General features: G+C 39.0%; 1 protein-coding gene across 2 annotated transcripts in view; it reads left to right on the top strand.

The window, feature by feature from the left end:
* Positions 1-26,153, top strand: part of DPYD (dihydropyrimidine dehydrogenase) — a 335,424-nt gene that overhangs the window by 195,921 nt on the left and 113,350 nt on the right. For both annotated transcript variants that reach the window (XM_084211421.1, XM_084211420.1), the window contains one exon: positions 8,124-8,288. In XM_084211421.1, the coding sequence (XP_084067547.1) occupies positions 8,124-8,288 (165 nt within the window). The remainder of the gene's footprint in view (positions 1-8,123; positions 8,289-26,153) is intronic.

Genomic DNA, 26,153 nt, shown 5'->3' with positions numbered 1-26,153 from the left:
TAAAAGCTGAAGAAGCACAATTACAAGTTAAGCTAGGTTACTTTTAAAGATGTGTTCTGTACTAGTGGAGAGATAGAACACTTATGCTTTGAATGTGAAAAATGCTGGAAGACTGAGGTAGTAATATGTTTTTAAATTCAGTTCTTATTTTGCTGAAGAAACTTTAAAATAATTATTTTACATCATATTATCATTATATACTATCTGTCTTCAAGGGAAGGAGAGCAATGAAGAGGAAAGAGAGGGCTAGGTGTAGACTTCATTCAGAAAAGCAATCAAAAAAAAAAAGAGGTGTCTTTATGGTGCTATATTTTTCATACCTGGTGGTGTAGAGATTAGAGCAGTTTCTGCATGGTGGCATGTTCTGAGATAAGTTTTTCTGTCAGGGTGGTTTTCATTTTTAAAAAATACCTCTGTGTGCACTGAGGGAAAGAGAAGGAGAGATTGAGGAAGTGACATAGAGGGGGGTTTGTGCTTGTATGGGAAGAATAAAGTCTGGCCTATTCCCTCACTAAAAAAATGGCAAATGCAGGTGTTGGAAATTGTCAGGCAGCACTGTGTGCAACACAGCAGTGGCTTGTGCACTGGAAGGTGTCAGCGAGTGGCTACATCAAATCTCCTTGGGCAGAAATCATAAGCAAATTTTCTTGCTTTTCTCCATGAGCCAGTAAATCTTCCTATGTTTTGCAAAAATCCTACTCTACTAGATAAGGTCTTCTAACTGCTGGAATGATTTTGTGTTGGTAGAGGTCCTTACTGCATGTTTATCTTACAGTTCAGCTGGAAGAAATTCTGACTTGGAGAAATTCAGGACAGCGAGTCAGTGCTTTGGGCCTCATAAAAGAAAGCCTCATAAAAGATGGAGTATGTCTGAGTTCTGATGGAGAGGAGGGGAGGAACAAGTCAGAAAGGTTGTACAGGAGCAGCGCTGTGTGCAGTGGTATTGTTGCTTCAGGTTTCACTTGCCTTTTGTGGATGGTTAAAACTCCAGAAGGGGTGATACTAGACACAGTCTGGCTAGACAGCTGAGTCACAGAAGAGGCAAATCATCACAAGACCTTGAGTGAGAGTTGGCAGGGAATTACGAGGACATAAGTCTGTGATGCCGTTCGGATCTATGAGGGTGTGCAACAGCAGTGAGCCAGATTTCCAGAATGCTTTAACTACTGTGATATTAGGCAGGAAAAGGCAAAGTCTCCCCCATGTTTTCGCAGAGGTGAAATTGTAATAAAGTTCTACTAGGGAACTTCAGCTAGGGTAGGTAGGGAAAACTGAATCTTGATATTGGGGGGTTGATTCGTGCATTTAGAAAATAAGCCCTAAAAACATTTCACACATACTAGATATTGAAGTCTATTCAGCCTTTTCAATATATTTTTGAAATGTTGGGGAGAAAAGCACGTCATAATTTGGTTAAATAACTGCATTCTTCAGCTACTGTACTTTGTTATTAATTTAAAAAAGGTGGTGTATTGAACATATTAAGGTAGGAACTTACATTTGAGGTGGTTTTTTACATTGCAGTTTACTGTGCACTGACTTTAAATATGCTGTTTTGAAATGCTGGACTTAAATTACCTTAGTAAGGTATTTATTTAGATCTCTCCTTCATAAAGTAGCCATTGTGGCTGCTCTGGAGCTCACTTTGGCATTTAATGAGCAGCAACCCCAGGAATGTACAGATGCATACTCCACTTGATGAGTATAACGCCCTCCTTTCCTAGAAGAAAGGAAGGTCAAATGAATTAACTTTGTTAGAAATAGTAATCTGCTCATTGTGCTTAATCTTTTTTCTCATATTAATGAAAAGAAACTGACAATGGTCACTAATTCCTATCTGCTTTCATATGTTAAAGCTGAGAAAAGCTTAATTTGAAGTATGAAGTGACTTTCATTGACTTTGGGGGCCAACATTGCAAGGCAAGTTCTCCATGTGTCTTAGAAGTCTCTCAGAGTGAAGAAAACTCAGGTTGATACTTGTTACAGTGTGATTAAATGTCTTTTTAAAATCTAAAAATCTTATTTGAAACCTTAATTGTGCTGCAGCCATTTACATTGCAGAACACCTGTACTTCAGGAGTGAATAGTTGTGCAATTGCTTAATATATTAATAAGCTACAATTAATTTTTTTTTCCATATCCAGAATAAAAAATGCCAGGTATTCTCTTAAACAGCTGTCATGTAAAAAGGGGTGATTTTCTCAATCCATTTGTGTTTGATTAGTCTGTCAGTGCCCCAGGAACACCAATGCCCTTGTGCCCCACTAGTCTGTCAGTGTCCCATTAAGGGGACCCTTCCCTGAACAGGCCCTGGATCAGAGGGCAGCTCCACTGATGTGTTCAGGGTCACACAGCAAAAGGGACAGCCCTTCCTGGGGCTCCACAATGGAGTGTAAGAGCCACTGCCAGTGCCCTTGAACTCCCACTAACAATGTACAGAATAGTTCTTTGTTAATATAATAGAAGATTGTCACAGGTTAAAGTTCAAAGATTGCTGGTGATGCTATCTGGCTGCAAGATTGTATTCAAAGCAGTAAATGGATAAGCTCTAATTCCTAACAAAAACTAGCTTGAGACAATCAGTGTGCATAAAAATATGGTTCTTACCCAACAGGCATCCCTATGGGGGAGAAGGGGGCTCCCTCTGACTGATCCCAGCAGTTGTGATGGAGTATTCCCTATCTTCTCCCCTTTTTAAACTCACTTTTATACTATTTTTTATGTTTGGACAGTGCATGTATTGTGAATGGGAAGTTGGGCATGTTGACCGCCTTCCATCTGGGGAGTAGCAACCACATTTTCTCCCTATAATTTACCATGCTGTTATAACCATGTCTGTAACTTTCCATTTCTCTCCATATTCTGTTTCATCCCCCCCTTAGCATGTACATTAACTGCAATTTTTGTAATTTTCTTTAATTTTACCCATCTTTCCCCACAGCAACTCTGTTATATCAAGCGTTCATTAACATACTTTTAGCAGAACTATTATGAAAAAAGTTGGGCAGAAAAAGAATGTTTTGAGCTCTGCAAATCAATAGGAACACATCAGAGCTTTGATATGAAAAATCATACAGGTTTATTCTCTTGGTTCTTTTTACATTATATATCTTTTATTGTATTTGCCTAGTATAACTACATTGATTGAATAGGCATAAGGTGGCAAAACTCTTGGGAGACTGCTTTTCTGCAAGTGGCCTCTTACAACGTTTTTCTCCAAATACTTACTTTTTCCCCCCCTATTTTTTAGCTTCTAGGAGACATGATTATGAAATAAAAAGTTAACTCAGTTAATGAAGAACTGTCTTCTTTGTTCCCATAAACCAGTATGTCTGAGAGAGAGGTGAATGGTTTGATTAATTTCTACATGTCATTAACTTCCATGCCCTCAAATGACAATGTTAATATTTACCATGTGAATTATTTCTCAGCTGATCAGTTTGGGAGGAACACGCATGTACTTATTGCATGATCTAGCACTGTGCCCAGCAACTCTTTGGATGCCCTGAAACTTAAAATGCCCCTGCTGTCCTGCTTTCACTGGTCATTATTGACAGCATGGTTGAGATTTTACAATGCAAAAATCTGTGGCAATTACCAACTGCAAATGTAGACAGGGTGAAGCAAAGCACAATCCAGAATGACTAGTAAGGTAGGGACTGATATATTGATATGTGCCTAAATAAATTTAGCTGACTAAAAGCTGCTGAGTGTCTGGACCTTATCTTTAAACTGTTGTCTCAAATCTCCCAGCCCATTAGACTTAAGTAGTTTAGAATTCAATGATCTGATTGCAGAGTTCAGGGATTATTACAGCAAATGGGGCCTGATCAATGCCTTGGGTCATCTTTTGAGTGTGTTAATTAATTAATCAACAGGAACAGAAATATATGTGTAATGCAAATTAATTCGTTCTCAAGTTACTAGAATACCAGAATTGGTCATACGCAGGAGAAGGGAATCCAAAAGCAGCAGGATATTAGTGCTTTTATCTGTGTAACACCACTTTCTTTGGTGGTGTCCTGAACTAGATATTTGCAGGATTAGTGTGATTGTCTCTGCTGTACTCTCCTGGAGAAATGAATAGGCTTTTGAGGCAATGGAAGAAATTCAGTGACTGAAATATTCATGATTCACAGTCAGCCCTTGATTCTGTTTGTCGTCCCTGCTTCTCTTCATTTACATTAACCCCCAAAGCAGGTTCTATTGCTGTAATCTAGTACCAAATACAGTTTCCCTAATCCCCATGTCCACATTGAGTTGCAATATTTCCCCATGAAACAAAGTAATTTTATGTGGTATTTTCTGTTATCTTTGCCAATTATTTCTTCAGTTTTTGTTTTGTTTTTTTTTTCCCCACAGCTTTGTATTTTAGTGTGGAAAGTTATAAGCTTTGTTCTCCCCTAGTTTCTCCTTATTAAAAGTCTTCTATCTTTGGTATTCAGAGTACATGAAAATGCTGTGCTGTTTTTCTCAAGGACTGTACATTGCTTCCCTTGAATGAGGGAGTAAGATACTTGATTTGTTTTGGACATTGGAGACATTCTTCTATTCCTCTATGTGGACCTCTCCTTTCACCTGCATGCAGGAACCAGACCAACTCAGGTCATCTCTCTGTTTAGAACCAACAAAGTTTTTAGGCTCAAACCTTGAAGTACTTCCTGTCAGGCTTCTTGCTTCAGTTCTGTTGTGGCTTTTTATGCACACAGTAGTTTTTATTAAAAATAAAAGGGTAGTGTGCATAGTTGGGATAAAAGGAAAAAAAATAGGGTTTCAGAAAAGAAAATTAATTATCAGTGCCAGAATTTGGCCTCACAATTCCTACAAACAGAAAAAGAGTGTTCAATTAAAACTCTAGAAGGTGGTTTGTCACAAACCCCGTGGACTGGAGCTCAAGGGCTGCTTCTGTTGCTCTGCCATCACCTGCTGGTTTTGGAGACAGCAATAGCAACTGGCCAGCTACCAGAATTTCTTGTCGTAGTGAAACAACCTGTGGTACCGTGTAAAATTCGTTCCTAAAACCAAGGGCCATGAAGTTGCCTAAGCCCAGCCAATAGATCCTTTGCCCAGCTCTTCCCTTGTTCAGCTTTTTCATAGCCATGGCAGGAGACAAAATATGAAGAAGCTGGTAAGGCAAGTTCTGTGTAGGTATTTCACACTCGTCTCAAGGAGACAATTTTCTATTCTGTCACTTGTGTGATTTTATTTTGTATGTACATAGACAGATTCCTTGAATCATCACATAAGTTATAAATTCCATTTTGTTTCCATGAACTGTGAGTCTCCCTGTGCCTGGGGCTGTCATGTGCTAACAAGAGACAGGAGGAGTGCCAGAGTGTCAGTCATTACAGACTCTTTCCATCTAGTTTACTCTTAACTAGGAGGGGCAAATGAGGAATGAGATCTCAAATAAGGGCAGCATATCTCTCCCACAAGGAATCAAGACAAAGCAGCCAGGTGGTAATGTTTGGATTTCAAAGCCAGGAAGGATTTTTGGAAGCAGAAATGGCTTGGTCAGGAGTGATAAAGTGATGCATGGACACACTAGAGTGGTCTTGAGACACAGAGGCGGTGGAGAGGCAGTGGAAGCCTCTTCTTCTTCATTGGAAGAAACTGATGTCTGTGCTTCTGGGGGATGGGAGGGGAAGGTCCCTGTGCACCAAAGGGGATCTCAGAAAATCTCAAGGAAAATTCAGCAGTGAGGAAACGTAGGCAGAGAGATGTATGTGTGTTTATTATTTCATATGGCTCCGTGTATCTGTTGTGGTCATTAAAGTGAAGAACGGCTGCTTTTGAGACAGTTTGCAAAGTCTGTGCATTCCCTGATTCAGCTCTGTGGGATCCTGGAGAGAGAAATTGTCATTCAGAGGTTGACTGTAACTGAGCTCTGGGAAAGAGTGTGTCAAAGCCATGGGGTGTCAGCAGCATTTGTAGGGTCTAAGCCAGGGTCTCTCCTTTTAGAAGGGAGAAGAGATTGCCTGGAGACCCAAGTCAGATAGGAAAACTTCAGTGTGTTTTTACGTGGAAGTAGACAGATGCTTTGAGAGAGCCTCACAAGAGGTATAATCTAGGCTGAAATATCTCAGTCTTTGAATTCTTACCTGTAGTAAAATGAAACTGAATGGAAGAACACCCAGGCTTGCACGTAGTGAGATAACAAGCAGGACCATTGGTGGCTCCAAGCATTATCTGGCAAACGCGTGCACACAAGCGAGCCTCAAAATGGAAGTCAGACCACGTACATCATCATAATTTGCACTAAACCCAGGAGTAATAATTCCCACCAGCAGACAGGCTGTTAGCTCAGGCTTAGTGCCATGCTACAGTAGCTGTGTAGCTGCTGACTGCTCTGGAGCATGGGAGAAGGCAGCCCCTGGTTGCTTGCAGCGCGGCCAGGGTAACTCCCGCTGCAGCTGCCCCTGTGCGCCCTGTGCCTGCAGGACTCGGGCACTGGCGGTGTGACTGCTCACAGGGCACGATGGCCAGCGTGCAGCCACGGCTTTCTGCCAGGGAGGCAAAGCACAAGCTCCTCTGAGGCAGTCTAAAAGGACTGAAATGCTCAAGAGGATAATGTGGAGCAAACTGATGTAAATGGTTCCTCTGCATAAACTGCAATTTTTGTAATTTGTTTAGGGAGCGAGGGGAGTGCATTTTGCTGTATGGTTTTGGTTTGCATAAATTCAGAAAGTGTTCTGAATTTTTTTTTTTTCTGAAAATATAACTTAACTGTTGAGAGGGAGGTGAAGGTATTGTGATGAAAGGAAAATAGTATAATAGGGAAATAAGGGATTAATGGGGTGTCCATGTTCCAGACATATTAGGTCTGAAAATAGATGAACTGGCTAGATTACCTTGTATGATTTTTACATATGTAAATGGACATATAGCTATGTATCAACATAAAATATTAGTGCATATTTACTGTATAATAATTAATTCAACTTTATAAGCAAATTAAGATTGCCTCAAATTTACATACAATGTGAAGAAAAGTCCCTTTATCCTCTGTAACTGCAGCATTTGGCAGATTCAGGAATAAATAATCTTTTGTGGCAAGGGTATGCCTTATCAAACATATGCAGATCAGTGCTAATTAATGCTAATTAAGGTTTCCTGTCTATCTAGCTGGAAAAACGTCCAAATGTTATGAAATCCAGTTAGTATGCCTATTACCCTAATTGTTTTATATGGGATGGTTCTTAATTAAAATATGTAAATTTACCTTAATTGCTATATACTAATAGAGGTTCATGTTATCTCACTAAAAATGACAAGATGGTGAGGAGGGGTACTTAAACAAATAATTCTGATACGTTTGTAAATAAATGACCTTTACTCAAAATTATTTTTAATTGGAAATTGGCAAAAGCAACATTTTGCCATCTATGTTTCTCTTTAGTTTTAAATAATGTCAGAATTTACGGTTCTTTGTTAATATAGATCTGGTGACATCGTGGCTTAATTAAGACTACTAAACAAGTCAACATTTTGTGTGTTTACTACGTGTTTCAAAATTGTTTGCTAACCTCACATTGGCCTTCAGAAATGTCATACTTTACAATATTAATCTTTATTTTCTTTTTTTTGTTTGTTTTGTGTTTTGATTTTTATCTCTTTTAATCATGTGGTTTTGTTTGTGAAGTTTGATGTACTGGTGTACTTTTGCTGGTTCCTGGCCCATGCCTTTGCAGCAGAGAGGCTGGTGAGCTGTACCTCTTTGAGGTTCACCCCTGAGGGTAGGACATGGGCTTTGACCACCTTTGGGGGGATCGTTCCCATGTCTGCTGGGACATGACTGAGGCCCACACAGGTTTCCACATAGGTCTTATGTGGCCTCTGCCCAGTGCAGAAGTGCTATTTGGGCAATATTTTGTATGGTGGTCTGTAGGTGTACAATATTGACAGTTTCTTTATAATTATCATTTCATTTCACACACAGAGCAAACGTTTTCCTCCTCTGATGTAAAGAATTTAACTGGAAAATCTGCTAATTTAGAGAACTGCTCTATATTTGTAGTTTTTTTAAAAACACCGTGTATGTTTTAGCTTGTATTATATAATGCACACCAACAACATAAACCTCACTTTGCAAAATCCGTCTGAAAGCATTTCCTATTTTGCAGGATATTGTAACCAATGTTTCTCCAAGGATTGTGCGTGGAACTACTTCAGGTCCTCTGTATGGCCCAGGCCAAGGCTCTTTTCTCAACATTGAACTCATCAGCGAGAAAACAGCAGCATATTGGTGTAAAAGCATTGCTGAACTGAAGGCTGACTTTCCAAACCATGTAAGTGCCACTTAATCATAAAGATGCAACATACTTACTTGGAATCTCTAGTTTACAGGTCTGTGAAATCCACATATTTAGTATCTTTTCAATAGAATGAAAATTGGTTTATTGATATACAAGTACATTGTTAAAGCCTAGAAAAACTCATCCAAATAATATTTATGACAGAAAATTCTGTGAAATTGCTGTCATGCAGAGGACAGTCATGATTTTTTAATTAGACTGATGTTTGCTTTCAAACAGATAATATCAAGGGAAAGAGTTGATTCCAGTGTGGATGGTCAGCAGTTCTGTTGTGAATAATTTTGTATTTAAGATGGTATGTAATTTATAGTAAGAATTTTTACTGTGAATTGAATTTGATCATAAAATGAATAGGTGTTCTTTTCATTCTTAATCCAAGTGAGAAAGATGCTTATAGTATTTTTATAAACAATCGAGTCCTCTAGGAAAAAACCCAATACTTAAAGTTAACTTCACTACAAGGATAGAGTTTTGTTAGAGCCTGTTTGGCTGTGGGGAATATCTGTCTCTGAAAGGTAATAATCACAGTTGGGAGTAATGGCACCAGCTAGCTGGCATAAATGGTTTTCAGCTACTGTTCTTGTCAACAAGGACAACGAGGTAGAAAGTAAAATTCTCCTCAATCATTATTTTGAATGGATAGAACTAGAAATCCCAGAGCCTGCATATCTTCTGTCTTGAAGTTATTACCCCCATGCTTCAGCTATGAGCAAAATAAGTGAACATTCCTGAATATATTATGACAGGAAGATAATCAAGAGGTTTTTTCTTATTCCTGGTGCTTAAATGTGCGCATAAGTAAGTATAAAAGTGTTTAAACATTTAATATTGACAGTGAGAGTGCTGCATGTTTAATATCCTACTTCCTTGTGAATGGACTGTGTGTTTCGTTGCTCAGATTCTTGTAGCTTTATTTACTGTGACTAAGCTTCACCAAAATGAAAGCATGAACCCAAAGATATTATCCTATTCCCTAATTTTGATTTTTATATCCTTTGTAAAAGTCCTGGATATTGAATGCAGGAAGACTGTTGGCCATTTCTTCTGGGGGAATGCTATCCCACTGCATTCTTCACCAAAAACCGCTCACAGCACTTTATGCTTGAGATCAAACCATTCTCTTCTGTGAGGAAAAGCACTAGCATCATTTTAAAAGGAAGATTTGAATTTTCTGAGACCCAGTGTTGTGTGTGGGATGAAGAAGTCCCACTCTTCCAGAGTTCCTGGGGTGAACATCTTCTGATCATCCCTCATTATATGTGAGTTATTACTTTGAGAATGTGAATTCAGTTTCTGCACGTTGGCTATGGTTGCTACTGTGGCATCTTTGAGGTTGATAATGTCTGCGTGGGCATAGGGGAAGCAGCACCCAGCAGTAGACCTTGGCATTGCTTACAGGGATTTTTAAAACATGCCTGTGAACTCATCTAAGAACTGTCATATAATTATAATGGTAAATTTGTTGCTAACAGAAAACAGAATTTTGTTCAGAGGAGAAGTCTCTTGGTGCTTATTTTGAGATATTCTGTATAATTACAGTTCGCAAAATTTTCTTCACCCAATTGCTGTTCACTCCTCTAGAAAGGGTTTTTCAACATTGTGTGTTTTATTAAAACCAAAACCAGTTTCTGAGAAATGTTTGCATGAACTTAATTAACAAGCAAAGAATGGCATTTTCTGCTCAAATGAAGGCCAAACAGATGAGGACACAAGTGATTACAGTACAAAAACTGATCTTACTCTGGCAAATTTTAAAAGCAAATCAAAACTTACACATAATTACTTTTGCTGTGAAATACAAGTAAGTTAGAGTGAGATTTATGTAACAGATAAAGGATATGAGCAAAATAACCGCCTCACTAGAAAATGATTCCACAGCAGCATTCCATCTCGTGCCATTGGGAAGAAGCAAACCATAAAGGGCAGCTAAATTCCCCCAGCAGAGGCTAGAATGTAAACTGAATTTTGCAATGTGTTGTGTGGAAGAGGACCACCAGTCACAGCTCCTTGGGCAATGCCACTTAACTGTGGCATGTCGCCTCTATAAATCAGGAACCAGCATCTCCCTTGTGCTGTCTTCAACCCCTGCCATGGCTGGCTTCATTCTTTGTCTCTTCTGTCTTGCTTCTCATTCTTGCTTATAGATTGCAAATATCTCTGGAAGAGAGATAACAGAAAGACTGGAAGTCTTTTCCTTTCTGCTCTTCTGTTAGCTCCTCCCTTTGACCCCAAATCCACTTAAAGTGGATGAAGGATGAAGTTCCTGCCACCACCAGGAACTTGCTTCAGTGCTAGCAGCAGCAAATAAAATATTGTAAGGGTCCAAGCAGGGGGGAAAGCATAAGGTGTCTGGATTTTGTATGCTACCTGCTAAAGGATTATCAAAAGCTGCTTCCTGGGGTCAGCCTACCACAGGTGGGAAATGCATAAATGTCAGTTCATGACTGAGACACGCAGTGGTTAAAGTGCTTTAGTTAGTGGGGTGAAAGAACTAACACTAATGTCACAACAAGTCCCACTTTCATATTTTATTCACCAAGGAGATACCTGATTACATGTTGTATTGGTGTACTTTTCAGCCAAAACGTGGCTTAAAAAATGAAAGAGAATGGTACGTTCAAGAAAATAGTTTACCTAGGAAATATGAATTCAGCCTAGTAGAACTCACCTAATGATTTGAACAGGAATGAAAATGGTGTGGGAAAAAAATTGCTTTTATGTTAGCAAGCGTTTACAAAATTTTAATAATTGGGAAGTGGCTGAGAAATTTGGAAAAAAAAAGTTACAAAGCCTAGGAGGAGAACTTACTGCTAAAATTTGTATTCACATACTTGACAATAGCTACAATCTGGCCATTATTTGTGCTGGAACTGTGAATACTGGTGGTGGCAGTATGTCTTGGTGACCTGGTAAAGCAAGGAGCTGTAATCTCATTAGCATTTGCACTGAGGAGAACAAGCTTGAAAAGAGCAAGGTTTGAAAATAGTAACTTCTCTGAAGAAAACTTTATACCAAGATTTCACTAAGAAAGTGATGAACACAATTGCCAAATAGTCTTTCTACACCTTCCTGTAACTAGTGCCCGATAGATGATAATAAGGTAAACAAATAAATTAAAAACCTCAGAATGCTAATTAGTTTGGGTCTGGGTATGTGCAGGAGGTCATAGCAGTACAAATAAGGGCTTTGACAGGACACTCCATGAAATAGATTGCATGGGAAATGTCATTCCCTACCAAACTAAGAGAAGTCCATCACAAACAAGCCAATGTCAGAGAAATTTGTACCACAAGAAAGAGCTAGGATCTTGAAAGAAGATGACCAATTCAATATTTTTCTATATTGCTACGTTAGTATACTGAAGTCTTAAAAGTAAGTTTTTGGCCTCCTAGCTCAACACAAATGAGTTTGATCTCCTGCATGACTCTAGGGAATGTACATAGGATACCAGATTGTCAGCTGTGACACTGAATCTGTGATTCAGATATCAGTGGCATGATGCGTTGAATTGAGAAACCTCTTCTGCTAGAAACAGTAAGTACTCGTGGACCCCCAAACCAAGCTGAAGAGTCTTGTCTTAATGTTTGTTCTGCTGCTTGTGGAATGGTGCTGACAGTCTCTCTGACAGTTACTCAGCAGAGAGCAGCTTTTCAGGGCTGAAGCTGTTAAAGATGTATTTTTGTTCAACATTTTGTTCAGAATGTCCCAGGAGCACCTGCTGGGAGTAGCCATGCTAGAGAGTGTGAGAACAGATCACTGGATCCTAGGCTGGAAACCATCTTCTTTGTAGCATTGTGGGAGTTTTGTTGGACTTGGATTTTTTGGATTTGTTTATTTTTTTTAAATGGTACAATTGGTTTTTATATTATTAATTTTTTTTTCTACCATAGAAGTATGAAATAAGGCTGCTGGTTTTGTTTAGATTTGGTCTTTGTGGGTTCTTGGTTTGATTTTTTAAAAATTTAGATAACAAACCCAGGTTTGGTTTAATTCTACCCTGTGAGGATAAGAGAAGATAAAGGGCTACAGAGGAAGAAAAATAAAATGTTAACAGGCATATATGAGTGCATTGCTTCTACAAATAAATTCTGGTGCAGAAACATGCAATCTTCCAAGAGATGAAGTTATAAGGTGAATAGAAATAGACTTGCAACAGTTATTTGGATATTTTGCTTGGGGAGATTTAATTGGTTTGCCAGTGTGATCCTTGAAGCGGTGTCCTACATATCAGTCTTGTGTTGGAGCAGCTCAGGTTTTAAAAACAGGTTTTGTCTACAGAGTGGGAACAGCGTTAATCTATTTATATAAACCTTTTTCCTCACTAAGTCTGCACTAATAGTAGACTCTGTAATTTGGTTACTGAGAGGGATTGACCAGAATATCTAAAATTGCAGTAGATCTCCTTTGAGACTTACAATTAAGGGACATTAGGTGGAAAATATTTTAAGATATAGAGGACTCATAGGCTTCACAGCTTTACTGTGAGAAGGTCAAAGTTGTATTTCTCACTAGAGATATTAGTAATAATTTATTTTTGCAGGTATTATTATAGCTTTTGCTTTTAATGGGTATTTAAAGGCCTGTGGGATGTTGTACATAGTATTTGCATTCCGAGATACTAGTCTTGCTTCAGGATACTAGGACTTGCTTCAAGTTATAAAAAGCAATAGTTTTGCTCTTCTTCAACCTAGTATAGGTTGCTTTACCTTTCCATCACAGAGAAATGATACTTTGTACTCCAAATACCTACTAAGTTGTATCTCCGTGTGAAGAACCTTGTATTTTTATGCGCTCAGTATCTACAATCTTGGAATAAGACATTTCTAAACATTCAAGTAGGGCCATGCCCATGTGGACCTCACTTGGTACCAATATCGATGCATCATCTTAATGGGGAGGGTATGTGCTGAGCACTCTCAGAGAACTCTGCTGGAAGTCCAGCTGCTTCTCCAGCTGAACGGAAAAGGACACATCATAGGGGCAGAGAACCACAAGCTGGGCATCCTAGAAGCCTGCACATTCCCAGAGGTGCAGAACAGCTACCTGGGTTGCTTTATCTGAATTTCAGGCCCTCAAATCACATTTAAAAAGCTCCAGAAGTTGTTATTACTGCAGCTTAAACTTCCCAAAGCCAGCCATCATGGATGCTTGGTAGGAGGTGAAAAAACCCACACAGCAGTTGTTAAATTCACCATATGGAAAAGATCCCTTTCACTACAGAAAACTGGCAGTAGGCCCATTCCCTTAACATCAGAGGAAATCCTAGCTCAAAAGGGAAGGTGAGGTTGGAATAAGGCAGTCACACTCATTGCCTTGTCCAGGAACAAAATCACTTAGCTCTAGAGAGTGTAGAGCACAAGAGTGGCCGTAACTCCTCCATTTCCAGTGACTACTGTGGTGGGTAGAAAGGAAGAGATCTTGGAGCACATGACCACATTTCCTTTTTTTCTTTGTCATTCACCACAAGTAAAAGGAAGGATGAAAAAAGTAAAGAAAAATACTTCCTAGAAAAGAGAAGGCAAAAAGCTGCCCCAAAAGAGCAGCAGACACATTGACAACATACCTCTGCATGTTCCAGGGAAGCTTTTGCTTTTCCCCCATCCTGAGGGCGTCCCCATGGCTCCTGATCCTGGTTTGGGTCTTTGTGAGCCAGCAGGATGCATTTTTCCCATGTTCAGTCCAAGGAGGAATTCAGTGAGAAGTCCGATTTACACAGTGAACAAAACCAGGGGCTAGTAACAGAAATGTTGGTATATTGTGTCTTAGGGATCACATTTGCTTATAAGGAAGGAAATTTTTTTGGAAAGGCTCTTCCACAACACATAAAATCTGCTTAAGCCTCCCATGACCTGAATATTAATAGGGATGGGTTTGAGCTAAAAAATACAGTGGTGTAAATTTTCATTCCTCGAGGCTTAGGTGTAAAAAAAAGAGAGAAAATACAGGAAAATTTTCATCTATCATCTCATCTACCAGTATGTTTTGATAGTCATGTTGGCTATAGCAGATCTGCTTCAGCCTTGAAAAGTAGCAGAGAAGTGGCATGGAGTCAATGTAAAATCTCTTTTCTGGGAGAGATCTGGGGAACTACGGGCATAACATCTTTTATCCTTGTATGCAAATTTGTAAAAGCTGTTCTAAAAATTAGAAGTAGTAGAAAGAAAAACAAACAAAAGAGTGAAGAAATTCCTTTGTAGTATGTTATGCCTTAAAAAAAATAAGTTCTTTGAGGACATCAAGAGGAATTCAGATGATAAAAGTGAGCTTGGGTTTCCAGAAGTGTTTGGTGGGGTCCTTCACTGAGGAATTTGAAAGAAATTAAGTTATCATAAGATTAGAGGAATAAACCTACAGGAACAAATAACCAGTTGAACATAGGAAACAATGTTGAGGAATAGTAAATTTTCACAATGGTTAGAGAGCTGCAGGAAAATTCTTTAGGGATCTGTACTGTGTTCTGTGCTATTCAAAATGTTTGTTAACAATCTGGAAGAGAGAGAAAATTTTAAGAATGTAAACTTTGCTGGTAATAGTATGTTAGGGAGATAAAGATGGGAACTGGCATAAAGTTTTATGAAGAATCTTCCATTTCTGATTGACTTGCCAGTGAACTGCCAGGGAAAAAGAAATTAAAGTAGTATGCAGATGGGATAAACCATTGATAAATTTATATGTACAGTGAGTGATTTTAAGCTAACTATACTAGGATTAGAGTAAGATTTTCATTGCTATGAAAATCTCAGCTTAATGCTGGATAACATTGAAATAAAGCTTATCAAACACAGAATTTCTAGGAATGGAAGAAAACAAAGCAAAACCCATCACTGTGTCAGCATGTTGATTCTTTTTTTTCCCCTTCACAATTTGAATACACTTTGTGGTTCACATCTTGCTGGTTTGGAACCAGAAGGGTGATAGGTGGAAATGAGTGATGGGAGATTCTTCACCACATGGCTCGGCAGCTGTGGAGCTCATACTCATGGGGCATTGCCAGTCCCAGAGGTACATACAGGCTGAGAAAAACCTGCTGGAAAAACTATCTGAAAGCATCACCTCTGACTCAGGGAAATCCTGTGCCACAGATTTCTTAAAAGCTGGGCAAATTTTTTAGAAAAATACTGTGAGCTTGTCCTAGGGAGCTGCTGCTGGTGCATGTGGGAGGAGGGACACTGAGCTTGTAACCCATTCCTGGGGATTTACACTGTCAGTGCACAAAGAGGAGCTCTTAGGTTTGCACCCACGATCAGAAGCCCTCTCTGCCACCCAGTCCTGTCTCAACCTTTGGACCATTGTTCCTGTATTACATTTTGACAACCTGATTAGCATATAACTACATTACTTGAACTGAAGCTGAGATATAGATATATTTTGTAGTAGTCTGAAATGATGTGCTAAGGGGTTTGTAATTCAAATGCTACTTGTAATTTACTAAGATTTGCTGCATTTCCAGAGGGTCACCTCAAACAATCCTACATACAGTAATACAAGTAAATCTGCTAAAAATTTACCCAGAGACAGAATTTGACCACGCATGTTGAAATGACCATGAAGTACATGTCATAATGTTTGATCCCAGCTGCACAATAGTCACACAGTGTTGGTTTTTTACTTTAAATTTTTCAAAAATGTGATTATTAATCTGACAAAGAAGTGGAAACACATACTCTGGCCATCAATTTGAGGGGATTTTATTTTAGGAAAGCACATATCTGTTGCTGGAAACTGCAATTTATAATTGAAAATAGGACCACATGTTAACTTCAGTGAGATTTTTACAATCAATGTATGATTCAGATGTACATGTTTGTGGTGACAAATTAGGACTTTGAGGAAAAATGTGAGAAGGTCTTTCATGTTTTGCACTTGGAAATTACTGCTTTGTTGAGAAATTTTGTTGAAAACTAGTTTAGTGCAGAACTGTACTTTCTTCCTAGACATGTTATAAAGCCATGACTTATTTTGTTTGTTTTACTATTACAGCTAAGGTTTGAAAAATAGGGAGTAGTTCAGTAAGGCAGAAGACTATTTGGACATATGCTAAGAATATACTTTTGATTTAAAAAGTGATTTATTGATCCCTGAAAAAAAAAAGAAAAAATTTCACAGTTCTGTGTGGACTATGAATACATCTTTAGAACTTTAGCCTTGGGGTAAGAAGTAGGAGAAAATTAAAGCAGTTTCTGAAATACTTCACCAACCATCTCCTAGAAAATGATCCAATCTGCTTGATTATTGGAAAAGACAAACTCCTTAATGGCTAGCATCAGCTGAAGCTGCTTCAGGATGTGCTTTGGCAGTTGCTGCTAAAAATTCCTTTCTGCAGGGATATGTGAGCGGTCATTAAGTAGGAGTATTGACATAGGAAATGCCCCAAACATAAAGACAGTATGATTAAAAAAGATATTTTCGGAATGTAATTCTGCTGACAGTTACATGAAGAGTTGCATATTTCTGTTCATCTTACTAAAGTATGAACATGCAGACTATTATTTAGAGGGAAAAGACAATCTCTTAAAAATCCCAACTGTTTTATCAGTTTGGTAAGGTACTGTGTGCACAATGGAGTGCAATGGAGTGCTTCAAAATGATCTGTGTGATCTGGTTGGGTATCAGGACTGTAGATTGTAGAAATGTCCTCCATAAACTGCAACAAAGGAAATGGCATCGTGTGTTAAACCCCCTGTATGCTCAGATATCCATTTCGCCCCCTCAGTCTGTGCTTAAAATAGCAATAACAACCTTGGTGCAGGGCATTTCCTGGCGATTAATAACTGGCCAGGGTTAATGGCCCTCAGCAGTGCCTCAGGCCATCAACTCCTCCCAGCCAGTCATTACTCCCTGGAAAATGCCCTTTTCTGGGTAGTTATTGTTTTAATATTAAGATGTAGATGCCATTGGATGTAGATAAAACGACCTTGTGGCAATCTTACAAAATAAATGTGAAAAATAAAATAAAGGCAAAATTTTTAAATTGTTAAGCATCAACAACCTATCAAAATTAAAATCTAAAGTTTGTAAAAATGACAAATTCTGCTAGTCTGATTACCTGTGCAAAATACATATCTCCTAAATATGTCTTTCTAATTTCCATTTCATGTTTGTCATAGGCAGTTAGCTAAATTATAGAATTTGATCTTTTAAAATGCACAGTACCTTTGACATTCATTTTACTGCCTGTGATACGATTTTAGTAGTTTGTGAAGCACTGAGTATATGTGATTTAGATAATTCTGCTTTTTCATCTTTCCTATTACAGTATTTGTATTACAATAATAATAGGAAAGCGAATGTATACCTGATCAAAGGAGTAAGTGTATGCTGGTCCTGTAGCCCATATTCTCTATATTCTGTGGTGTGGTTTACATTTTAGGCATTCTGCTAGAGCTCTAATGAAGAAAAATATGAAAGCTAGGTCTATATTTAAAAGGCTTGCTCGCATACTTATGTAGGCTAGGAATACTAAAAATAAAATGGCATATAGCTGCTGTCCTGGCAGAACCTAGTGTAGATGCAGTTCTATCACCAAACTGTTTATTTTTGTTCAGAAGCAAGCGCGGCGTTTGCTGCTCTGAACTGTGGCGGTAGTAGGAGAGCTGGCTCTCTGCAGACATGTTCTAGCTCAGACAAGAAAGGCAGAGGCACATGCTTGAATCTATCACAATTAGAGCCAGCTCTTCAGCATGATTGACAGCAGCTGGACTATATCCCAGCCTCCTGTGCTTTCTGGGGAGGGGGGCTAGGGAAAGATCTCAAATTCTGAGAGAAATGTGGGAATAAAGTGTTCCAAGATGTTTTTTCGTTTCTTTATCTACCAAGAGGAGCATGTAGATTAGCAGAATTCTTAGTGGGCTCTGAACTTATTCTACACCCTCAATTTGCTGGTTGCTTCTAAACTTTTTATGCACATTGTGTTTAAGAACTACGACCATAAACTTTTACATAGTCTTCATTACCAAACTTCTCATATCTGTCACAATTCTATATTCTGGATCTCAACTCACCCTGTTTTGTATTTTAATTATTTTGTTTGTTTGGTTTGGGTTTTTGGTTTTGTTTTGGTTTTTTTTTTTTGTGGGTTTGTTTTTTGGGGGCTTTTATGGTGCTTTTTTTTTGTGGTGGGTTTTTTTCTTTTTGTTTTTTTGGTTTTTTGGGGGGTTGTTTTTTGTTGGGGTTTTTTGTTTGGTTGGTTTTTTTCCTAATGAACTATGCTTAAAGAAGCAACAGCTAAACATGCAAAATGAGGTGGCCAGCAGGATCCAAAATGTAATCTTGTTCCCTTCATACAGTCTTAGTCTAATACACAGTTGAGTGAACACAGGCATGCCAACCAATTACCATGGGATAGCAAATTGCAGTGTGTCAGTGTGGTAACTACCCCTGTTGGGAACTTGGAGCAAATACAGCCTGATTCAACTTCAATTTTGGACATAGCAAACCAGCCTTACCTATTTTATGGGGTTTGAAAGAGCACTAGAGCAGCCACTGGCTGCAGGTGTGCCCAGGGTAGGTATCTCATAAATCAGCAGTAACCAGCTTGTGTGTTGAAACCTTGTATGCAGAGCTAGTGGAGATGGTCTTTTGAGTGTAGAAGGAAGTGTGTGACAGAAAGCACTTATTTACTGAACACTTAAACCCAAATAAATATTTTAAAGGATGGTTTAAAGGAGACTTGAGTACATCCTTTGTTGTGAGCCACGTAGGTTAAATGTAAACTAAGAAACCAACAGAGTGCTTTTCTTTCCTGTTTCCTGCCACTGCTCTTTCCAGTCTCATAAATCTCAGGACGAATGCTTTTTCACTGGTTATTTTTACATCTTTCTCACATTTTTAAGTGCAGGGTTCCTAATCTATTTCAAATTTAATTTTATTTTACTTCTTTTTATGTTAAATATTTTTTTATAAAATTGTAGTTACGTTGATTTTTCTCTCTATGCATAAGGATGTAATTTAAGTCTAATTTAAGTTTTATGTATAGAAAAAAAATATTGAAGCTCTATTCCTAAATTTCAGGGCAGCATTTATAAAAATCTGCTTCACTTTTCTTGCAGTGTAATATGATATGATAGACTTATTCTTAGCTACACCATTCTTGGCCACCTAGCCATATATGCTCTCTCTCTATAACTGTATTAAAATCTCAATATGTGTGCAGAATGTTTCATTTAAGTTATGTACAGCTCAGATGAGAGGATCTAAAGATTGTGCAATTTTATAGGTACCCCAAATTCTTACCTGTGTGCAGTGTGTGCATCTTAAAGCAAAGGGTGGGCATTAAAAATGTATGTGTGCTATATTTGCATTCTCTCAATGTCTCTCTCAGCACACCTCTGGTTCCTAGTAGGACTTTTACCTTTGATTCTGCCAAAGGCATCCACACTTCACATGATTTATTTTTGATTTATCTTTTTGGGAGCACACATATTCACAGCTGGGACATTGATAAAAATCTCACCAACTTTAGGTCTTTCATTTGAATGATCATTTGAATGAGGCTATAAGGCTGTAGAAAATTCAATGCATTTTAATCTTAAAATGTCCAATCACATAGCAGTATGCTGAACAAGTTAGGTAACAATTTTATTTAACTTCCAGATATGCAGTGAAATAGTAGGGCCTCTTTCACTTTCTCAGCATCTTCACATGAGCTTCCCTAAAATATGAATAGGTGGGTCGAACTGGCACTTGAGGAGAAAAGATTAGTCAGAAGGTAGCTGCCAATTTACAGCCCTTAATTTTGTATCTTTGCTGCTGGAGTGTAGCCAAAAAACTACTTGGGTCATCAGACATAACAGCTAGCTACTTAAGTAAATTCTAATGTCTGCATAGGAAGAAAAGCTACCCACTCGTGATATTTTTCTGATCATAGCACAGATGGGAGCCCTGCAGACCTGCCACCAGGAGGTTCAGTGCATAGGGGCACTGTTGTTCCCTGAAGTTTTGCCCAGCTGGGAAATACCAGGGGATGATAGGAAATACATATGAATAGATCAACAGAAAACATGGATTTTCATCTTCACTTCTCAAAAAGTTCTGTGCCTGACAGAAAGTAGAGTTTCTCTCTTTGATAATGGACTACTTTATTATAATTTTCACTGTAGAAATATTTATATATGAAACATTTTTTTCCCAAATGAAGGGTTCTGGTGGGATTGGATCCCACTGGTCTTGCTTTGGCCATTGAAAAGATAGCATGCTTTTAGCCCTGTGAACATTTGCAGATTGTCTCTGGTCATGAGGTGAGCCTGCCCCATTGATCAGGCAGGTTTGGGACTGTGAAGAAGCTCTCCTCTTTGTGAAGTCCCATAGCTAGACTTATACCTAGGGAAATAGTATTTTTATACTATTTATATATAGTATTTAAATACAAATAGTATTTAGGGACTGATAGGTCTCCCCCATGCAGCTGGCATTTAAAGCCATCAGATAATGTCCTGAAGATGGGACAAGCCTTATAGCCTGTTCCTACACATCTTCCTAACTACCACACCCTCACCTCTCAGAAAAGCCTAACTGAAGAGTGGTTTGTGCCAAATCAGGTAAATTATCACTGATTTTCAGTATATCACTAGGAGGGTGATGGTGCACAGAGAGAGAGTGGGTGAGTTGCAGAGGATGCAAGCTGGCTGACAAAATAGTTTAGTCCTTCCAAGCATCCCTCTGGCCCCAGCAATGTCGCATGATGAAGTAGATCACAGGGCTCTGAAGTGTAAAAAGGGAGGGGTTTTTCTTTCTGTTCTCTAAGTCACAATTTCTCCACTACTAGCACGGATACTGCTAGCTTTCTTGAGTCTTCAAAATCCAAGAAGTGAATTAAAAGAAGCCCTGGGGGGTGATGGAGCAAGAGAAGAGATAGGATGGACTTCTCAGAGATGCAAAGAGACAGATTTGACCTGGGGAATTGCTAGCTGACAGAGTGCAGGGGTTAGGAAACTGTGATGAAGTTATTAATTCTGTATTTTGTCTCTTTATATTTTCTGCTGAATTTGTTTTCTAATAAGTTAAGCAGTTTTGCTGCTGAGTAATTGGGGAAATATATCTGTATATATCTAGAGGCAGCCAAGGTCTGGAAGGGGTCTTGGGGTTCCTTTCAGCCCACAGCTGCTCATTCCCTCTGTGGGAACAGCCTACATGCCTTGAACATCTTTGTCTCCAGTTGGCTTCCCCTCTCAGAGGGGCACCCTGCGGAGAGTTGCCTGTGCTATTGTGGAAATAAAGAGCAACAATTAGCGAGGTGCTCAAAGAACTGTGATTAAAAGGACCTTGTGTATCTGGGCAGAGAATTTGATAAGAGAAAAATTTCTAAAGGTGGAGGAAAAAAAATCACAAATTTGTGCAGCTTTTTGCCAGCCTTGTTTTTCTTACGTCGTCTCGAGAATCAATAATGTGTCAGCACCCTGGTGGAAAGCTTTTGCTACAGGTCATAGCATGTGTCTGAAATATCATAGAATTAGATATATCCCTTTTCTCTTAGCTCCTCCAATAATGTATTGGCCTCCTCTGCTTTCTCTTTATATTAAATCGGCGTGGAAAGCACAGAAATACAGCAGGGGCATGCCAATTCCACAAGGGCTTGCAGGCATTGTTAGAAAGAAACACTGCCAAAAATTAGTATCTGTCTTCAGTCTTCTCTTGGATTCAGCCTTTATTTCCATGCACTCATAAATTTGTTTTCACTCGTTATCAAAGAGACTAAAGGTTGAACTAGGATAGATTTCCTATGAAAAATAAAATCCCTGAGATTCTATCAAATTTCCAGGGAAGTCTTTAGCCACATAGGTAATTTTCAATGTAATTTGAAGGGTTTACCTGAAGTATTGAAATTTTCAACAGTCTGTCATAAAATGGACATACTTCTTCTAGTCATGTTAAATATTTGAGCTTCCCTGAAGCTCTAAACAGGTGCTATATTCTCTTTCATTGTACATATGCTTTGGGGTTCCATGGTTCCCTTTTCACTGTTCAGAAGTTGCCACATCTTCATTAGAGTGCCCTGAGTCATGAGGGATGCATCGGATCTTTTTATTCTCTTGACCTTTTTTTCAGTTGCATTGAGAATTAGCAGCACTCTCATTAGGTCACATTTCATTTTCATTTTCATTCATGCACATTTCCATGTCTGTGATGTGTGCCTGTACATTTCTGTGTAAGGAGGGCCAAGGTAGCTCCTCTGCTGCCCTGGTAATGCTGACACAGGGCTGAGTCTGACATGGTAGAGGGACACTTACAAAACCAAGCAGATCCCTTGTTTTTCTACAGGTGCAGCAAGTTCAAAAGTGCAACCTGATTAGCTTTCTGCTCCCATCAAAGACACAAGTAGTGTCATTTTACAAAGAAAAGGGTTTCTTCATAACCTTTGTGTTTTGTTTGTCTGAGGGTGTTAGAACCTAACAACTCTAGGCCTGATATTGAAGTTGTAGCCCAGTGTACTCACCGAAATCCATCATATAATCTCATTAAATAGGTGGATCTCATTGATAGAAGCAGAGTCATCATATGAAAATAACTTCATTTAAAAATAAGCATCTCCATTTAGCCAGGGATTAGAATCCTTGGTGTTTTCTGCTCATGCTGACTTTTTTTATGTAATATATAGAGCAAATCATAGCATTTTCAAACTTTTGTCATCATCTTTTTAGACTTAATTGTGTGCTGATAATGTTTGGCCTATTTTTGTGTTGCTCTGTTGTATCTAACTTCCCCTTCCTTTAAAAAACAAACAGATCTCATTATAAAGTAGCAAGGCACAGAAAGTGCTTTATTCAGAAGGTATGCTACAGCTGAATAATAAACACACTAATATCCCTTACTTGTCCCATTTTCATATACTCAAATGTATGTATTTTAAGTGCAAGGGAAGGAGGAAAACACTGGATGGTTAGAGATTGTTAAATTATTTACTGGAGAGTAAATTCCCTGAAAAAAGAAGAGAGAAGAGAAGCAGAATTGCAGGTCAGCAGTGTCAAGACATTCTGCGTTGCTTGTCTTTATCATCATGCAGAATCTTTTTATTAAGGCAGTGCAGAAAGAATAGATTTATGGACTGAAGGTACGATGTTTCATATGTCCATATCCATCTAGATTGACAGTTCCTACCAACATGAATTTCCCAGGAGAGACAGTGTTACTGGTGTCAGTGGATGGCATCATTTACTTCAGTGTTCCATTATTAAATTGATAACAAGATAATTCCTCTGCTTCTCAGAGACATGACAGGTTTTACAATTGTTAACTTTCTTATTGCATGGGATTTGATGTTCTAGGTAGTTTTTAATAAGAAGCTTATTTTTATTTCACTTCTGCAACAAATCAAAATTTACAAGAATGTACAGGAAAAGAGAAACCAGGCTGAGTGTACAAGACATCAAAATCAGGCTGGTTTCCAGAGGGTTATTTTTATAGCAGCAAATGTTTGTGCTCCCGTTGTTTTTCAATGCTGCACATTTGAGCGTATTTGTGTAGCACAGAATGTTTGCTGTGCTTGTACTCTTGTCTTGTGCAGTGGGTGTTGAGTGTTCTGTACGTTGGTAATTCTGGCTCTGTTTTTTTGAGGGGGATCATTTCATCAGCCACTGACCATTTTGAAAAGCAGAAGGTGGCCACAGGTGGCACTGGATAGCACAAAGTCTCTAAGAACTTTTCTGCTGGCTCAATGTGGTGCAGCTCCTGAACCTGATGCTGTGTAAGAGGCAGGTTTAGAGAGGAAGGCTATTGGTGTGAGTCTTGAGACTAGAACAATCCAGAAATCCTGTGTTGCTGCTGTTACTCCCTCACTGCCAGCTCTTTGCTGTTGAGCCTGCATCTCAAGAGCTGTTGTGAGGGCAGTGTGACCTAGGCCTGTGTGTTTGACTTACACATGTGAAGAGCTATGAGAAGTCCATCTGCCGGTGTTTTTTCCGTGCAGATATTTGCAAGGTTATTTGTTGTGTCATTGAAATAGCAAAGGGAGTGCCCTATAAACTCCCCAAGTAGCTGGGGGCCCTGTGCTCTTGCAGCTGCCCTTGGGCAGGACCTCCAGGAAAGGTTCCGAGTGTGTCGGCTCGTTATGGTGTGTGGGTGAGAGATGGCGTGGGGCAGAACTGCGTGCAGGCACCTCTCCTTCTGAGTGACGGGGGATTTAATGCTGTGGAACAGTGATGCAGCTGCCAAGAAGTTCTCTCCTTCTGTTTGTGTTGATGTAGGTGCCTTTTCCACTGGTGAGTGGTGAACTGAACATCTTTTGCCATTGCTCTAGAAAGATTGTATCGTCATTGCCAAGCTCCTTCTAACTAAATGCTTCCTGAGGAATTTTGATTTAATATGTTTGAGTTTGCTCAGACTGAGCAGGTCATGTGGCAAGGCTAGACTGTGTTGTTTTAAAGGAAAAAACGGGTTTTGAAGGGAAGTTTGAGGTCTTTCCATCTGACCCAAACACAAATACTTTTTCAAGTTTAGCTTGATCAACAGTAATTCTGTGGGCATTGAAATGTTTCTTTATAAAATCTTCAATCTCTGCACCCCATCTTTAAACACCAATTTTCCTATTTCTTATCTCTGCTTCCCAAACAAATAGCTGTTAAAAAGCCCAGTCCTTCAGCCTTCCTGAAAGCTCCTCTTGTTTTACAGCTTTCAGGGGAGCAGTCTTTAAAGATGATGCTAAGAATCTCTTTCTATTTTTGCAGGAACTGTGCACTTAAAAAAATAAAGTACTGTGGATTTTTGTCAGTGTTTGAGAAGTCAGAGAGGGGTGCATGGTGTGGCCAGCAGCAGTGGCTAAACAGAGCATCTATGGACATGATGCAGAGCTGCCCTCAAGTCTGGTGCAGCTATTAGAAGGTACAGGCAGAGAAGAGCAAGCAGAAATTATGGTGGCTGGATTTCCTGAAGTGCAGGGAGATTATGCACAGGCCTGGAAGAGGAGATTCAGAACAGATATAGGCTCTGGCTAGTGTGTGATGACCAAAATAAATATGGTTATCACAGGCATGAGGATAGAGGATTTTGATTTCATTCTGTATGTTGAGAATTTTTCTTAAATTTGCAGGAATTGACAGTGTTCACATTTAAATCCAGACAGCTGAGACTTTTATTTCAGGCTGTTTGAGTGTACTGAAATTCCCTTACTCCCTGCAGAGCAGTACTGGACAAATGGTAATTGTCAACGTAGAATTTTACTGCTCTCCGGCTTTAAATAGATGTGGCCCAAACTAGACTCAGTTGTTGTTTTTTTTTTCCTCCTTCTTTTTCTTCTTTTTGTTTTGCAACCTCTTGCAGTGAACCTCTTCTTTCTGTGTGCTAAGAAAGAAAGATCACTTGAAAACATACACAGTGGCAAACCTCATCCTTATTATTTCTTTTCATTCTTTTGCATTCATGAGACATCCACATAGAGATAATGGATGAGCAAAAAAACATTCATAAGGGAAATAGATTCTAGTTTAAGCTTCCAGGGGATTATTATAAACAGGGAGAAAAATATTTTAAGGATTATGAGAAGTACCTTGTCAGTGTTCTTTTAAGTAGAACAACTACTAATGCATTAGTCACAGAATTGTGTGAAATGTAGCTTTTTACTGCTTTAGCTACAGTATATTCATCTTATAATGGTGTCCTAACTGGTACATTACATACCCTCCCTTTTCCACCTCCCTTCCCTCCAACAAAAAGCAAGTTTTATTGAGGACCTCTTTGTTCCTTGAATGAGCAGGAAAACGCTGAACACAGAGCAGAGTGTGGTGTTGCAAACGTGCATCTGTCCTTGTATAGGCATTTGGAGAAATTGTCAGTCAGGCAGTGTGGGGTGAAAGGCCCTTGTCTGGTGACACGTGTCACAGTGATGGTCAGCGAGGGACAGAGTCCGCC

Source organism: Fringilla coelebs (assembly GCF_963513975.1).
Source record: "Fringilla coelebs genome assembly, chromosome: 9".
NCBI classification, from domain to species: Eukaryota; Metazoa; Chordata; class Aves; order Passeriformes; family Fringillidae; genus Fringilla; species Fringilla coelebs.
The sequence above is the reverse complement of the archived record's forward strand: the minus strand, read 5'-3'. Positions and strand labels throughout refer to the sequence as shown.